Source organism: Coturnix japonica, chromosome 14 (assembly GCF_001577835.2).
Source record: "Coturnix japonica isolate 7356 chromosome 14, Coturnix japonica 2.1, whole genome shotgun sequence".
NCBI classification, from domain to species: domain Eukaryota; kingdom Metazoa; phylum Chordata; class Aves; order Galliformes; family Phasianidae; genus Coturnix; species Coturnix japonica.
In genome coordinates, this window is record NC_029529.1 from 10738018 (window position 1) to 10755335 (window position 17318).

General features: G+C 54.2%; 2 protein-coding genes across 6 annotated transcripts in view; both read left to right on the forward strand.

Annotated features, from left to right (window-relative positions):
• Window positions 1-87: 87 nt before the first annotated feature.
• Window positions 88-2325, forward strand: MRPL28 (mitochondrial ribosomal protein L28). Its single transcript, XM_015877352.1, has 5 exons — window positions 88-414; window positions 509-661; window positions 1182-1316; window positions 1686-1772; window positions 1907-2325. The coding sequence occupies exons 1-5, from the start codon at window positions 127-129 to the stop codon at window positions 2000-2002; spliced, it is 759 nt and encodes a 252-aa protein (XP_015732838.1). The 5' UTR covers window positions 88-126; the 3' UTR covers window positions 2003-2325.
• A 3904-nt stretch (window positions 2326-6229) lies between these two features.
• The window catches only part of AXIN1 (axin 1), a 63840-nt gene continuing 52751 nt past the window's right edge, over window positions 6230-17318 (forward strand). The window contains exons 1-3 of one of the 5 annotated variants that reach the window (XM_032447558.1): window positions 6230-6342; window positions 9498-9608; window positions 15575-16540. In XM_032447558.1, the coding sequence (XP_032303449.1) occupies window positions 15663-16540 (878 nt within the window). In that variant the 5' untranslated portion in view covers window positions 6230-6342; window positions 9498-9608; window positions 15575-15662. Of the gene's footprint in view, window positions 6343-9497; window positions 9609-13631; window positions 13841-15574; window positions 16541-17318 lie in introns of those variants that run through there. The other 4 variants (XM_032447557.1, XM_015877355.2, XM_015877354.2 and 1 more) reach the window with 4 other exon arrangements.

A 17318-nucleotide genomic window follows, 5' to 3' on the forward strand; every position in this document is an offset into this window, starting at 1 on the left:
GAGGAACGCAATCGCGGATTGACCCTCACCGGCCACCGTCACCTTTAGTAAACGGAAGCCGCCCCAGCTTCCGCTTCCGCCCACGTGTGCTACCGGGACCGGAAGCGGAAGTTAACGTCGGCGGCCATGCCGCTGCACAAGGTCCCTCCACGGTTATGGCCGACGCTGCGGCTGCAGGAAGGGATCTGTGCCCGTCTCCCCGCTCACTTCCTGGCTCAGCTACAGGACGACACTCCGCCCACCCCCGTTCATTGGCGGCCTCTGGGCGTTCGGTACCGGCGGAACCCGCGAACCGGGGAACGGGAGCGTGTGCAGGACGTGCCGGTACCGGTGTACCTACCGAGGGCCGCACACGAGGGGCTGTGGGGCGGAGAGGGATGGATCCGAGGCTTCCGATATGCCAACAATGATAAGGTCAGAACCACGTTACCCCCTCACAAAGGGCCCGGTTCGGTTCGGTTCGACCCGGTTCGGTTCGGTTCGGTTCTGACCGCCGTCCCGCCCTCAGCTCTCCACTCGGGTACCGAAGATCTGGAAGCCTCAGCTGTTCGAACGTCGGTTTTACAGCGAGATCCTGGATGCGGAGCTGACCATCACCGTCACCATGAGAACGTTGGATCTCATCGATCAGGCCTATGGCTTCGATTTCTACATCCTCAAGGTAAAGCGAGGGGAAATGGTTTGAAGTGAAAAGAGGGAAAATTTAGGTTGGATGTGAGGGGGAAGTTCTTTACTAGGAGAGTGGTCAGGCCCTGGAACAGGCTGCGCAGGGAGGTTGTGGATGCCCCGACCTTGGAGGTGTTCAAGGCCAGGTTGGACGGGGCCATGGGCAACCTGATCTATGGGGTCTCTATGGGGATCTATGGGGATCTATGGGGGCTCTATGGGGTCTCTAAGGGGATCTATGGGGTGTCTATGGGGTCTCCTGGGCAACCTGATCTAGTAAAGGTGTATGTTTGGTGGCCCTGCTAGACAGGGGGGTTGGAACTAAATGATCCTTGAGGTCCCTTCCAACCCGGGTCATTCTGTGATTCTGTGACTCACCGGCTGCACTCAGTGTTACCGGATCCACCTGCCGGGCTCTGGGGGCTCCTGTGCCATGTAGAGCCCAGCCCGCACTGACACAGCTCCGTGTCCTGTAGCTGCTGCTCTATGTGGCGTCATTTCCTTTCTCTCGCCAGACCCCTAAAGCCGACATGTGCTCCAAGTTGGGGATGGATTTGAAGCGTACGATGCTCCTACGACTCGCACGGAAGGATCCCAAGCTGCATCCTAACGACCCAGCCAGGAGAGAGGCAATATATCACAAGTACCGGGTGCGTGCTGGGCTCTGCTGCTCCCAGTCCTTGCTCTGGTTCTAAACACATCTCCCAGCTGTTTCTCATCTCCCTGTGTGTTGCTGTAGTTTCTTTACTGGCCAGTTAGGAAAACAAACGCCTCTTTTTGATGTGAATCTGCACTAAGCGCTGGTAGGAGCACACACTGCCCACAGCAGGCAGGAGTTTAGTGAGGATTCCAGGCTGCCTGAGTGCCACTGTTTGACTTGGTGCGATGATGGGCACTGGGATAGAAACCACTGACATCCACAGCCTGTGCTGAGAAGCAGCTATAGAACCATTCAGAAGAGAAGCAGAGCAGTTGATATGATGGTGTCATTATACCTCCTGTTTTTCTTTTTATTGCAGGAATTTGTGATTCCAGAAGAAGAAGCTGAATGGGTTGGTTTGAGTTTAGAAGAAGCAATAGAAAAACAGAGGCTTCTAGAAAAGAAGGTGAGTTTCTGAGGCAGCGCTGTCCTGCAAACACAGAGATACCTGAGCTGTGTTGGGCTGCACATGCAGTTGATCTGAGTAAAGGAAATAACACTCCAGAATTCCAAAGCAGCTGAATCTCCTCTTTGTTTCAGGACCCCGTCCCACTATTCAAGGTCTACGCTGAGGAACTTGTCAACCAGCTGAAAGAACAGGCACTTAAGGAGAAGGAGAAGGAAAGAAATGCGTAGAGCAAACTCCCTGCTGCAGATGAAGCTGTGGGGTGCAGGAAGCCATTTATGAGCCACGCTTGTGAAAGAGGCAACGCAATGAGCACGATGGGGAACGTGTTGCAGTTATCAGCATCTAATGATGGCAGCCTGAATCCAACTGAGGAATTATCCTTGTTGGCTGAGGAAAGGTTTTCTGTCCTGTGGCCTCTGAAAGCGTTACTGTAAGACTGACTTGATGTGGTGCTTCTGCCTGTGCGAGTGGTTGATTGTTGTTTGGTTTGATCCTGATATAAAACGAAATGTTATGTATCTTGAGAATGTCAGTAAACTTCTCTCTGATACTCACTGGTCATTATTGTGTGGTGTATCCTAGATCAGTCCACAGGTCTGTTCTGCAGAGAGGAGAAGATTGTGCCCTGAAAGCATGACCTCAGACCATCCTGCAGCCAATACAGCTTACAGCCAGTTCAGCTTACAGCCAGTACAACCATCCTGCTGGCCATACAACTTACTCTAACCCTGTGGCTTCCAATGCTATTTTCTGTTTGAAGACATTGGTTTTTTCATCTTAGATCTTCAAAAATGTCTTTAAAATGGATGTTCAGCCTTTGCTGCTGTCTGGAGATGAGTGTAGCATGGCTGTGCTGCCCCTGGCCGTGCTGTGTGGGAGCAGGAGGCTCAGCACTGCAGGGGACAGATTGGATGGCAGAAGCTGGGGTGTTTCCAGCCTGTTTGCCTGTCCCAACTCTGGCAAGTCCAGGTTCCCAAGAGCAAACATACACAGAAGGTCACATTTGCCTAATGAATGATTTCTTAGCTAGGCCAACACAATGGCATTTGCTTAACTTCTCCCTCTCCTGCAACTGAGCTGAGTGGGAAGCTGCTGCCCGGCTCCTCCAGGGACTCTGACACTCTGCCCTCATTAGAGATAATTAGCTGGGACAAGTTCTTCATTGACAGCTCTGCTCATCATTAGGGCTAGCACAGCTCATGCATTTTAATGTGGCTCTGAGCAAAGCTGCTGCCAGTGGTTCTGACCCTCCATCACTATGCTGGAACGTGCTGGTTCCATTTGGGATAGTTGGGAGGGCAGGTAGCAGCTCTTTCTTACCTTGAGCCTGGGTTGTAGGTATAAAAAGTGATATTCCTGTCCCGTGGTGCCCATATCCCTCAGGGGAGAGCTTTGGCCATTGGTCATCCCCAGCTGCAGTGCTACCAGCACTGTCCTTGGAGGCTCCTCTGTTCCTGGATTTGCCATCTTAGGAAGGAGGAGGGAAGCAGGAATAATGGGAAAGTTCAGCCAGATGCAGAGAGACCTCCCGTTCCACTGGGGCAGAGCTAATGCCGGCTCTGTGAAGTACATTAGGAGCTGCTCTGTGGTGAGAGGTTAGAGGCATCATCCTGCCTCAGTGTGGCTGAGTGGGTTCTGCACTCTGCAGTTATCAAGGAGCCCAGGCTTTGCAGTTCTGCCTTCCCAAGCCAGGGCTGGTGCCTTGAAACCACGACTGAATTTTTGCCTGTTTCACTTGTGGTTCCCAGCAAATCATGGACACTGATCTGAGAACTTGCTTGAGGTGAAGGCTGCATTCCTCCACCAACTGAGCCATTTAAATTAATGAATTCAATAGGATTTTACTTGTAAATTCCAAGCAAGTCCATCTGTGCTTTAATGGTCAGTAATGCTGTGGGAGCTCTTAACAAAAGCAGCAGTTCTGTGTTAGAGGGACAGAGATGGAGAAGTGGCAGCATCTCCGTGTGTGAGATGTTCAGAACAGCAGGGCCAGGCCCTGGGTAACCTGTTCCAGCATCTGTGGGCTGTGAGACCAGGCTGGGCCCAGCAGTGAGCCCTGCAGCCCTCCATCACAGAGCAGCTTCCTGCTCCTGCTGCCTCCTGGCTGCAGGGCTCAAGGCAGGGGATGGCTGCCTCCACCTGCGGCTGCTGTGTGGAGGACATGGCTGGGGCAGGAGGGCTGTGGGGCAGTGCAGGCTCTCTGAGGTCCATCCATGAGGGCTTTTGCTTCAGCGTGCTCTGCCATTCTACATGCATCTCCATCACTCACCTTCCCTAGGCAGCTGTTGCCATGGCAATGCTTTACGTGCTGCTGTTTCAGTCCAGCTAGAGCACAGGAGATGCCTTTGGGGAGATGGGAGCTCGTGCTCAGCCTGCAGGGCACCCTCAGGTGTCCCATCACTGTGGGCCCTGCAGGACCCATCGCCCTGGGGCTGGTGGTCCAAGGCAGAGGCAGCAGGGTGATGGGAAGCACCGGGAAGATGCAGCTCCTGCACTGTGGGCTCTTCCAAAGCCAAATCTGAGCTGTTGGATACAACCCCTGAGAGCACACAAAAGCACAGATGGGCAGGTAGAGCATCTGCCTCCCATCTTTAATACATCACATTGTGAGGCACAAGCAGTGCACCAGGCACTGGGGCTGAGCACGGCTGTGCTCCTGGCCCTGCCCTCACCACCTCCATATTATATTATATTATTCCATATTTGCTTTGTGCTTTGTTTCCTGAAGCAGCTCTACGTGATGGGGAGAAGCAGTGGGTCCCCGTGGGGATGTTCAGGGGGCTGGAAGGTGCCTCCTGTGGCAGCAGTGCTGGCAGTGTGGCATGGGGAGCTGCAGCGGGCACAGCAGGGCTGGTGTTGGCTATGGGCAGGCAGAGCTCTGGCTGCTCTAAGACAGGAGTTACTATGGGAACCGACAGAGGATGCTCAGAGGGTGCAGAGGGCAGAGATGCTGGTATGGCTTCGTGGTATTGGTACCTGCAGCCACGCACAGCATCAAGCCTTCAGTTGATGCCCATGCTTTGCTCAAAGCCACCTGTGGCCATGCAGTGAGCTGGCACCGAGCTGGGGCTGCAGCAGTGGGATCTGTGTGCGGCTCATTGCTCTGCTTGGTTCTCGGCTCTGCTGGGGCTGAGCTGCACGCTGAACCGGGGCCAGCAGCATCCTGCGTGCAGCTGGACGGAGTGTTTGTGTAAGCAGAGCCTGCCCGGCTGTACCAACAGCCGCCTGTTTGTCCATGTGTGGGTGGTGAGAGCCCTGACGTCAATGGCTGCCTTTCATCTCCCCCGCATGGCCAGGCTCCCCTTGAGCAGCAGGACGGCGTGCCCGACTCACCGGCACCGGCTGAGCTGTGCAGCAGCGCCTGCCCCACACAGCAGACAGGGCTGGGAGCATTGAAGGCATGGCTGCTCTCCTTGCTGCTCTGAGCCCATGCAGCAATGGTACAGGGACAGGTCTGAAACCTGGGGGGGTCCACAGCTACAAACAGGCTCCCCATCCGACCATGTGCATTTCCTTTTTGATTCTCAGTCAGATGATTCTCTCTTCTTCCCTGCATCCCATACACAGACGTCATTCCATGTGCCTACAAGGGCTGGGGGACACAGGGAAGAGGAAGGGAGCGGTGTTTTGCCCAGTTCTGCAGTGCCAGACCATCCCTACAGACCAGCATGTCCCCACAGCTGCAATCCCAATGCACTCCACACAGGGTGCCATGAGGTGCAGTTGCTCTCCATGCAGCTCCCCTTGTTGTGGGGCTGTTCAGAGAAGAGGAGAGGGAGGGAGACCTTACAGGGGAGACCTTACAGCTCTCCACACCCGAAAAGAGGCTGCAATGAGGTGGGAGTTGGGCTCTGCTTCTGGGTAACACTGATAGGATGAGAGGTGTTGGCCTCAAGCTGCGCCTGGGCACTTCAGCTTGAGTGTTAGGAAACGTTCCTTCTCCCATCCTCCCCATTGCTTCCCCAACTGGACAGAGCCATGTGAAGGTTGGCTGTGCTTTGGAGGAGCCCCAACACTGAGGAGCACAAGGATGATGATGATGAGGGCTGCACCGTGGTGCTGGTTAACCCTACATGGAGTCATTGTGCAGCTGGTGGGGAGCAGCTGGCCCGGGGGAGGCAGCGCTGTCTGCAACAGTGTTCAAAGAGTTTTGCTTAAGTGTTGCCGCTCTTCAGGGCTTCCTCCAAAAAATAAAAAAATAAATATATGTCTATATGTAAAAAGGGAGAGAAAAAGAAGATAAATCTTTCCATGCTGGATGAAAGCGGCCTGTCTTGACTATTTACCCAGCAATTATAAGTAAATCGGTGGTGCCTAAAGGGGCTGGTTGCCATAGTTACAATAGGATTGGAAGGACCATCATTTGGTCCTGGCCGCAGCCAATCAGGCTGAGAAGCCAAAGCTGCAATATAAAGTAAAGATTCCCATCTTCCAGCCACACAGTTGCCAAGAAAGGGAAATAGGTTCAAGAGTGTTGGAAAGTGCTCCGGACAGCAAGCAGGGCGGCTGCTCCCGTCATGGCGGACTGCGAAAACCCAGCCGGCGCGCGACGCAGCGGGGCAGGCAGGTGAGAAATCCCAACGCTCCCCATCTCCCCGCTCATTGTTCTCCTTCACCACGGCCCCCGCCGCCCCACCCCATCCGCGGCCACCACCGACCCCCTCACCCAGCCCCAAAACCCACAATGAAACCCCCCTTCGGGCGAGAGACAAAGAGATCCGTGCGGAAAAACGCTCCACCATTCTCCCCAAATTGTGATCGTAGGCCTTTCAAATCAAATTTCGCAAAGCAGCTTCATCAAAGGCCCCCAGCTGGGAGACACAAGCCCCATATTCCTGCCGCCCACACGGCCCCCCCAGGCCTTGGATGGTGCGACAATCGCACACAAAGTCAGCGCGGCTCGAGAAGTGTGTGTGCAAGAAAAGGGGGGAAGAAAAGAGAAAAAAGCGAGAGCGAGAAAGAGCGGTGCCTAAATTGATCATAGTCTCCAAATCTCATTACTCGAGACTTCTGAGGACGGATATTTCCAAAGGCTGCTATTAAAGACTTGTAAATGGAGCCCCTTTATGAGATCAAAGCCCAAGGGCCGGGCGCGGGGCGTGCGGTGGCTGTTGTGGCGGTGGCGGAGGGGCGAGCGGAGCCGCAGGATGCTGGGGGAGCCTTCCTCCCCTGCTGCTTCTGCCCTCCATGTTTCCAGTGTCGCTGCTGCTGCTGCGTGACCCATCTTGCAATGGATACTGCAAACGTGATGTCGGGCAGAGCCGAACACCGCCCCAGCTCCCGGAGATGGGCGAACTCCACCACCCGCAGCACCGGGGATGGAGAGAGAGTTCCCAAAGTCAAGCAGGTCCCTTCCAAAATGTCATAGTAATAAATGAGCTTATTCCAGTCGGGACCTCTCGGGACACCTTGGACTACAGATCATCTCACGGCGTGGGGCGCTGGCTCCATGGGGCCGTCCTGGCCTCGGGTCTTCTCCGTTGGGTCTCTTTTTCCTCCCCAAGTCGCGGCACCTCGCTGCCTTGCTGACCATGGGCAGAAGGGCCGAGGACAAAGGGAGGTGGACAGAAGTTGTACGACTTTCTCTTCCCACCGCCTCCCTTCAGATAAGATTTCTGTTGTCGGTGACACATTCAGCTCCGGGCAGCATTCCCAGCACCGGCACCACCAGCAGGCAGGCGCCCCATCATATTCATGGAAAGCAAACTCACAGATGGTAAAATAACAGAGTCGTGTAGGTTTCAAAGAGTCCTTCTATGTCAATTGTTATATTATTAGGTAAACTCTAAGAAGAAAATCTTTTAATCCACTGTGGCTAATCCAGTCCACTTTTGTTGGCCAGGACATATTCAGCATCAACAAAAGGCTCTGGCCGACGAACACCGGCATACATAATGTATTTATAACTCTGGGAGCTGGCTGGGCTGCTCCCAGAAAGAGACACTCCTCGGGCCCTCAGCAGGGGCCAGAGCAGAGGATTTGCCCGACTTTTATCAGTTTTATTTTCATTTCAAAGAACCCGACCGATATTTTCACTGTGTTGCTTACCAGGCGAGGCACGAAGAGGGCAGGGACGTTCCTGGCTCCAGCCAGTCCCTCAGCCCGGACCTGCTGGGATCTGCACCCTTCATCTCCCTCTGTGTCCTGGGCAGCACAGGGATGGCTGGGCTTGAGGAAATGCATCCATGCACCAGGCAGGGAGCATGGGGCCCTGAGGTGCCTGGAGTGCCGGGATGGAGGCGGATGGGACAGGGAGCAGCACCGTGCCTTCTGGGAGGATGGAGAGCTCCAGTGACACAGGCAGGTCTGTATATCCCGTATTTCACACCCAGCTCCTCTTCCATGTGCTGGAGACAGGGAGAGCTGCAGCAGTGCTCCAGGACAGGCTGTGGGGTGCTGTCCCCATGGGGATGGGCTGTGGGAGCAAAGGGGCCACCAGGAGGTGTTGGCTGGGCACTGCTAAGGTGGCTGCCCCCAGAACGGCAATCCTGGCGCCCTGGGATCTACATGGACTTTGCTTGGAAGGCATCATCACTCTGGGAATGGAGGGATCACCTTCCTGCAGGACAGGGGATATCAGTAATGCCATAGAACTGCTGCACCAAGCATGGGAAGGCTGGGAGGTGTGCAGGGCTGCCAGGAAGGGAGCTGGAGTGAGGCACAGGGACAGACTGTGTCCTCACACGATGGGGAAGCTGCTGCCATATGAAGATGCAAAGCCCAAGGTCTGCAAAGTTTGGTGTTGTGTATCCACCACCACGTTTCCTCGTGCTTCAGACAATTGTAACTGTAAGAATCAGGATGAAACATAACCTGAGGCCTGATTCACTCACATTTGTCTGCCCCGGGCTCTGCTGTCTCCTACAGCCCTGCCGGAGTCCAGCACAGGGGCCTTCTCCATCAACTTCTCCATCAACTCTTGTGCCCCATAATATGTCCCATGCAAACCAGAACTCACTCTGCCCTGCCTGAAAGGTGTGAAGCGGTGAGGAAAACCACTTTGAATGAGAAACAAGGGGCAGCCACCCACTGAAACATGGTCAGCACACGTTGCTTAGTGAAAACTCTTTGCTGGTTCACTCAGAACAACAGGAGTGCTGACCCTCCAGGGTGGGTGAGCCAGGAGCATGGGACAAGTACTTGTGCTCCAGGCTGAGCTGCTGATGGGCATCGTATCAAAGCATTCCGGTTGTAGGCTGTAGGACAGACATCAAGGCGTTGCCGAGTGCTGAGCTTGCTTTTGCCAGCTGGGCCAGTGACCACATCTAAGCCTAAGATCCTTCATAACATTGCGAAACAGATCCACAAGAGTGGAGCAACCGATATTTCCAGCAGCGCTCTTGACATCAGCTTTTCCTTACACCGCCAACCAACTGATCGGGATCATTGATGGATGGATAAAAGAGATGCACCTCTCGTGTCGGGATCAAACACCTTGAATGGGCATGGGCTGCTCTAGGGCAACCCTGACAGCAGGGCTCAGCTGTCCCAGTGCAGCATCACTGAGCTGTCAGCTCAGCCCTGTGCTCCTGCCTGAAGGTGGTGGCTGATACACACTCACCTTGTCCCATCCTGTTGTGGAGGCAGACAGCAGCCACAGCCCAGGAGCAGCAGCCACAAAGGGACAGCAAGCAAGGATCCCAGGATCCCAACCTCCTGGCCAGCCCTGGGGCATTCCTGTGTCCCTCACAGGGGACAAGCTGACATTTTTTCTCTCTGCAGAGCAGCAATGCTGGGACACACGGAGGCTGCATCCCATCCACGGCCACCCGAGAGGAGCACAGAGCATGGAGCAGCAGGCCTGGGGACACAGACCCGAGATGGATCCCACAGGTGGGTGTGGGAAGGTGTGACAGAATGGGATGTCACCTGGGGGTGCCCCCCTTTGCTGGCCACAGCAGCTTCTAATACGTACCATGTCCTGCTTTACATGGACAAGGTGGTCAAACCTGAGCAAAAACTGGGAGATCTGGGGACAGAAAGATGGGAAGAAAGCCCAGGAGTTACTACTCGAGGCAGTTAGTCCAGGGATGCATCGAGAAAAGCTCATCCAAACCAATGGGTGTTACTGCAGCCAAAGGCAAAGGAACCAGAGGTAGGAAAGCTGTTATTAGCCATTACTATTACTAGTTATTACTCTCACTACAGAGGTGTAGAAGCAAGCAGGAGAGAGCTGCCAGTGAGCTGCTGTGCTCTCCCTGGTCAGATAGGAGATTTTCTGGATTCCTGGTCCTCTGTGCAGCTTATTTAGCCAAAATTAGGGACTGTGGACTCGTGTGGTCTTTATAAAATAACAATAATAATAAGAAAGCAGTATCTGAGCAAAAAGGCTGGTGATAGGGGGAGAGTAACCCCAGGGCAGCATAGGGGTGGCCCAAACATTCACCCAGTGTGCATCACAAGGAGCCAGAGCTCAGCCCTGCCTGTGAGGAGGTGGCTGCTGCATAGAGTCCTGAACCCCATTTGGTCAGTGGTTTGTCTCCAGTTCTGTAACTGGGAGCCAAACTGGGCTGGAACAAGCGTTTTTCTGCCTCATCCCTTTTGCCCAGCACTGGAGGCAAATTCAAGCTGAGGAATTTGGGTGTGTTCATCTCTCCCAGGGCAGTGAATTGAAACAAGGTGGGATGCACAGGCACCCAGCAGAACCTGCACTGCGAGCCACGGGGTGAGAACCAGAGAGCAGCTCCTGCTGCACTGCAGATGCCTTTGGGGAACTTCAACTGTTAGTGATGGGCTCATAGCCCACATCTACCCTGACACAGCTGCATGGGGTATCCTCACTGTGCCAATGGGCAGGACTTCCAGCCCCCATCCCAGCTGTACACAGGCCCACTCCTCACCCTTTGCTCTCACATCAGCTGTGTCTGTGGCTCTGGGTGTTCTCCACATCACAGCAGTCAGCTGAGGTCTTTGGTGTGCCTGGCCCCAGTTCTGAGGTGACCCAGCTCCCTTTAGTGCCATGATACTGATATTTCTTTCTTGACAGCCAGCATGTCTTCCCCCTCCTGCTCTGTAGGTGTCATTTTGCCAGTGGTCCAGGAGCTAAAAATGTCCTCTCCCATCCATTTCTTGCATCCTTTAATCCTGTTTCTTAGCAGCCCTCTTTTCCAATGTTTATGCAGCCAAACCATCTCTTACCTCTTAAATGAATGGGCATGCATACAGGATGAGGTAAGCAGAGGAGAGCTGCTCCTCACCTCCAATAGGGATCATTTAAGATCTCTGTGTCCCGGTCTCTCAGGCTTTCCAGTCACCCAAGAGGCCCACAGGGCTTTCAGCTCAATCCTCAATGATCTCTGCTGGGAGCCCATGGTTCCCCCAACCCTTCTTATCAGGCAGCCCTGACCACCACACTCCACAGGCACCCACAACACAACCAAACAGGATCTGTGTCCCATATTTTTTTTTTATAAAACCTAAATTTGGGATCAGCTTTGACCTGCTTTGAGCCTTTTAAATTACAGCCAAAGGTTGAACAGCACCATCTAGTGCACTCTGTCCCAACAGTGCCTGAACTGGAGGGACACCGACCCTCACACTTGCACCAACCGTGGCAGGGCTCTGCCATTAGAAGTGTGCATGGCCTTTACCCTTTCAGACACAGGGGAAGCAAAGGAAGTCCTGGATGATCCCACAGTCTGATTCCTCCCAAGGGACACTTGATTTTCGCTCATTTGATATCCACAAATGAATCCAAAGTTGGTAATGTTGGCCATAGGCGAAACGTAGGGACTAGGCTCCTTCATGTGGGCGAAGCAATGTGTGAAAAGCAGCGAGGTGACTCCAGAGGGAGCCCATGGCTCTCACTATTCTGAGAAACAGGAAATGAAAGAGGGAGAGCTTGGCATGAGCCCGGAGGGTATTCACCATACAGCTCGCAGAGAGGTGGCTGCCTGGCTACTCCTTACCTGCCTTGTCGGCAACCTGAGGATCTGATCCTGCTGTGGATGCAATGAACAGCTGGGGGCAGAGATTTCCCTCTTGAATTTCTCAGAAAAGCAACATCCTGATGGGCTGCGCAGCCCTTCCCTCAGCAGGATTTCCATGCAATGAACCCTCTGCACAATGCCAGCACAGCCAGCCAGCTCCATGGAGCCAGGAGATAAGGAAAGAAACCAGATTAGGACTTTGCTGTGATCACACCATAGCATGACCAGCAGTGTGTGGCACTGTGTGCTGTCAGCCCATGTTAACAAGGAGGAGGATCTCTGCAATGAGAGGCAACCTCTGCCTGTAGGGCTGCTGCAGTGCCATCAGACCTCCATCATGATGCTGTAGTGCATGCAGACAGCAGCGTGCAGGCTTTCTTCCAAAAGCACAGCAGCTGCAAAGGCTGTAGCAAGAATTTAGGTGTAATGGAAGAGAGTGTTTGAGGAGGAAAACACAGGGCAGCCAAGGCAGCCTGACCCTTAGCTGCAGCTCCCACATGGCACCCCCAGGGCTCTGCTATTCCTGATCTGTTTTCCTTCCTCCCAATGAATCCGCTGCAGGTTGCAGTGAGATGCAGCACTGTATGAACTCTCCGCTCCTTGGAGGTGTCGTTTTGCAGCTGCTCACATCCAACCACCTTTTATTTGCCTGGATTCAGCTTATAGAGTTTTCTGCAGCCGTCTTGACCTCGTCCGTGTCTCCTGCCCCCCTCATTTCTCCAGCCCTTGCATTTTTCTCAGCGGGGTTTTTTAATCTATTTCAAGACCATTGATGAAAATGCTGAATAGCACCGGGCTTCACATCAAACCCTGTGGACACCCACTGAGCGTGCTCCCATTCTGCAAGGATTCCCCATTGATGCCTGTGGGTTTGCCAGCTCGCAGCCCCTTTAAGGTGTCCCTCTTGATGTTGTGTTGTGCTAATTTTTAATCAGGACACTATATGGATTAAGTCACATGCCTGAACAGAGTCCAGGTCTGTTATTTCTATGCCATAACCTTTATCAGCCAAACTTGTAATCTCTTCAAAGGATGACATCAGAGTTTGACAAGAGCTATTTTCCAGCAGCCAAGCTGATTGCATTAATTATATTCCCATCCTTTAATTCTTTACCAGCTGAATCCCACATCAGCTTTTCTATTCTTATGCCTGAGATCAGCGTTGCACTGTTACATGTAAATCAGCTTTCGGCATCAAGAGCCTGAGGACCAGCACCATCCTGCCGGGCTCTGACCACACTCACTTTGCAGGGCAGAACCTGTTGTGTTTCTTTATAGGACCACTCTTGCTTGGCCCCTGCATGCATTAACCCCTTTCATCTCTTTGCAGTGTCACCCAGCTCTGGATATGGATAGGACACATTCCCCCCCATCCCTCTCTCAGGTCTCCATGTTGTTTCCCCCATCTCAACCCGTGCAGTGCCACCTCTTGGCGAGCTCCTTTATTTCTCATTGCTGCAGAACTCAGCTCAGAGGAGCAGGAGGCAGCAGCTCTTTGAATACGGCTCTGTTTGCTAAGGCCAGAGGTAGAGCAGCTCTCCACATCCCTCCATCCTTTGCCTCACATCTCTATGCATCTGGTTAGTGCTCAGATAAATACATGGCACGGCTCAGCAGCCGGAGGGTCGTGCTGGAACCCTGCACTGCACGAGCACCTCCTGCCCATCCGCAGAGCTCTTATGGCTTTATTTTGCCCATCTTATGGCTTTATTTTGCCTAGAAGAAAATAAAGAGAGGCAGCAAATATACCGTGCCCTCAGCTGTACGGATAGAGCAGCATCAACCACCCCAACTCCCGGCTCTCCATAGCAAACACCGGCCGAGCCCCTCGTGTCGCCTCCCCCGTTCCGGGCCGTTCTCGGTCCCGCTCCGCCCCCGATGCCGCTCGGCCGGGCCCGCAGTACCGGGTGGGGGCGCGGGGGGCGCGGCTGAGCCGCTCTCCCCGTCGCTGCGAGGCAGCGTTGCAGGCGGAGCGGAGCGGAGCGGCGTTCGCCGCTCTCCGTGTCGCCGCCAGAGCTCAGCGGCCGCGGCCATGGGCGTCCCGGGCCGCCCGCTTTGTGCCGCCCCGCCCGCCGCTCCGGCCCGACGCTGTTGAGCCGCATGGGCCGGGCCCTGCAACGCCGCTGCTCCGTGCGGGTGAGTGAGTGAGTGAGCGGGCGGGGAAGGCGGCCCCGAGCCCAGGCCCTGCGACGAGGCCGCGCCGGAGGCCGCCGCCGTGCGGGTGGAGCGGGGCCGCACCGAGCGCCGCCGAGCCGGTACTAGGCCGCCACGGGAGCGGCTGGGAGGGGTGGGGGGGAACGGGGGCGGCTCCCCGAAGTTGCTCGGGGGCGGCGGGGCGGATGGAGCCCGAGCACGTCGGGGTAGAACCGGGGCAGCGCCGCTTCCCGCGGAGCTCAGGGGCCTTGGGCCGAGTCCGGCGGGGAACTTTGAGCCGGCGGCGGGTCGGGAACGGGGAACGGGCCCGTAAAGGGACCACGATCCGGATCGCGGCACAATGAGCGCCCTGCCTCGTGTGCCCGATGCACCACGGCGGATCCGACCCCGCAGCGACTGCCCCGGGGGTTCGGGTCGGGAAGGTGGGAGCACACGGGGGTAAAATGACACACAGCAGGAGATACGGCCCCGTTCGGCGGTACCGAGATGGGCTCGGTGTGTCTGCGGGCTCCGTGCGGCTCAGCCCGGCTGTGGGTGACAGCGGGCTCGCTCTTAGGGCAGAGCAGGTACAGCAGCTCCCATCCCGCTGCTCACACACAGGTGGGATGTAAGGACCGACCCAGCGGTGGGTTTCGGTTCAGCTGAGAAGGGGGGAAAAAAGGCAGAACATCCAAAAGATGCGTCCATGTGGGTGCGGTGAGCTCGGCTGAAATCCCCGCTGTATCTTCGTGTGCGATTGATTTAACCCGGTGCGAGGAGCGGTGTTGGGCAGCTGGTGCTTCGTGCTGCTCGGGGTTCGGTAAGACACAACTTGTGCTGCTTGCAGGAGCCAGTCCAGCTGCTTTGAAATGATGGTTACGGCGTTAGCAGGGAAAGTGGCAGCCCAGGGATTGTCTGGTGCTTTCCCCTCCCTCCCCACACCTCCCATCCTCCATGTTGGCTCTCTACCTTCTTTTAAAACACTGTGTTTGATCACATCTCCTTGTAGAGGCGATCTTCTCATCTTCCTTTATTGAGCTGGGTTCAGCATGCTGTCGTTAGCTCCAATGAACCTTTTTTTCAATGAGAAATGATGCCAGACCCAAAGCCCTGACCTGCCATGACCGTTTAAAGCAATAATGTTGTTCACGTGCCCAGAGTTTTGGGGTCAGTGATGCATTTAGAGTCCCTTAGAGCAAGGTGAACCAGTGCAATGTGCCTCTGAAATGCAGAGGGGAATGTCATGCCTGTATGTCAGTGAGTGTACAGCAGACACCTGTGTTTGGTTAAGGTGTAATCTCAGTTTCGCTACCAGCAGAATGTTCTCTTAGAATATTTGTCACAAACATGGCCTTAAATTCCTTTTTGAGGGTGAGGATTTGCTAGGTTGGTAGCCAGGTAGAAACATACTGCCTTGATTTGACTTGGTGCATGTGCTGGCCAGTTAGGCTCAGCAAAGAGGTTAATGTAGAAGTGAATGTGTGTCCTGTGGGCTATCCATCTCTTGGACATGGGGTATATCACATCCCAGTCCTGAGAGCTGCCCATAGTGTGGGGGCTGTGAGCCTGGCACCCGTGGTACTGGTTGTGCTGGATATGAAGTATTGAGATCTTCTTTGTCGTTTTTAGAATAAGAGGATTTAATACAGTAGTTGGGGAGGGCAAAATTAGTAGCTTGTAGCCTGAGAATGTTTATTCACAGTGATACTTAATGGATTTCTCTCTTATCTGTTTCAGCAGAACGAACGTGTTCACCTTGGAGATACAGATATTGGTGATCTGAGATTTCGGCTCTTCCCCAGCTGTTCAAGCAAGCACCAGAAAGATGAATATCCAGGGGAAGGGCTTCCCTCTGGACCTGGGAGGAAGCTTCACTGAAGATGCTCCAAGGCCACCGGTCCCTGGTGAGGAGGGTGAGCTTGTGTCCACAGATCCAAGGCCAGTCAGCCACGGTTTCTACTCCAGTAAAAGCGATGTTGTTAGAAATGAGACCTCCACCGCAACGCCGCGACGCTCCGATTTGGATTTGGGGTATGAACCTGAGGGGAGTGCTTCGCCAACTCCACCCTACCTGAAATGGGCCGAGTCGCTGCACTCCTTGCTCGATGATCAAGACGGTATCAATCTCTTCAGGACTTTCCTGAAACAGGAGGACTGTGCGGATCTGCTGGACTTCTGGTTTGCCTGCAGTGGCTTCAGGAAGCTGGAGCCCTGCGTGTCCAATGAGGAAAAAAGACTCAAACTGGCAAAAGCCATTTACAAAAAGTACATTCTCGACAACAACGGCATTGTGTCCCGGCAGATCAAACCAGCCACAAAAAGCTTCATAAAAGACTGTGTCATGAAACTGCAGATTGACCCTGACATGTTTGACCAGGCCCAAACTGAGATTCAATGCATGATAGAAGACAATACCTACCCTTTGTTCCTTAAGTCGGATATTTATTTGGAATACACAAGGACAGGTGGGGAAAGTCCTAAAATTTACAGCGATCCGAGCTCAGGGTCTGGGACAGGTAAAGGGCTGCCTGGTTATCTGCCTACTCTGAATGAGGACGAGGAGTGGAAATGTGACCAAGACACCGAGCCTGAGGCCAGCAGGGACTCGGCGCCCTCAAGCAGGCTCACCCAGAAGCTGCTTTTGGAGACTGCAACCCAACGTGCCACCTCGACCCGGCGGTACAGCGAGGGCAGGGAGTTCAGGTATGTGAGTGTCCCAGCTGGGCCCTTCTTTGGGGGCCTCCAGGTGCCCCTGGGGGCTGCTGTGAGATTGGAGTTGCTGGGAAGCGGGGGATGTTTGACAGCTGGAAGTGCTTGGGGCTGGTCGAGCATCAGCATGGGACAGTGTCGCATGGGTGTTATGCTGAAACACAGCTTTACTTGAATGTAGTGAGTTATTTGAAGGGTGTCTTTGGCTGTTCCTGTCCAGTTCCCCCAAATCACCTCTACGATCTGTTCTTTGCTGTGAGGAAATGCTGCTGAACGTGGTCTGGGTGTAGGTAGGAGGCAGTGGACGGTGCAGAGCTGTGGGCAGCCCCAGTCTGCACAGAGCGAGCAGAGAGCTGTGGTGTCAGGCTGGCCTGTAGCCTGCAGTGACGGAAGGTCAGTGTTCAGTTACATGAGTGCAGATGAGTACAGCTCGTGGTAAAACCCCTTGTAAATATACAAGGAAATGGTGATGAGCCACAACTAGAGGCTGCAGGAAGCTTGCGGGAAATACCCTAACGTCTGTAATGTGTATATGGGTCAAATGGGGTTCATGATGCTCCCTGTAAGTGCTATTGCTTTGCAGTCAAGCTTTCTGATAGTGGATTCCAGCCAAACCCAGTTAAAATTATTCTGTGTTGCAGCTTTTCCCCTCATCGCAATATTTGATTTTCTGCTCTAGAGGAGTTGCCCAGTTTTTCAGCCTGTGCTTTTCTTTTGGTCCCCCACCCATTTCCAACCAACACGCGTTTTGAAACTTGCTGAGAGCTCAGTT

Excerpts from the sequence above, each read along its gene's own strand:
- MRPL28 (XM_015877352.1), top strand. The coding sequence starts at position 127 with ATGCCGCTGCACAAGGTCCCTCCACGGTTATGGCCGACGCTGCGGCTG. Across the intron at positions 415-508 it reads GATATGCCAACAATGATAAG|CTCTCCACTCGGGTACCGAA; the intron begins GTCAGAACCACG and ends TCCCGCCCTCAG. Across the intron at positions 1,773-1,906 it reads AGAGGCTTCTAGAAAAGAAG|GACCCCGTCCCACTATTCAA; the intron begins GTGAGTTTCTGA and ends TCTTTGTTTCAG.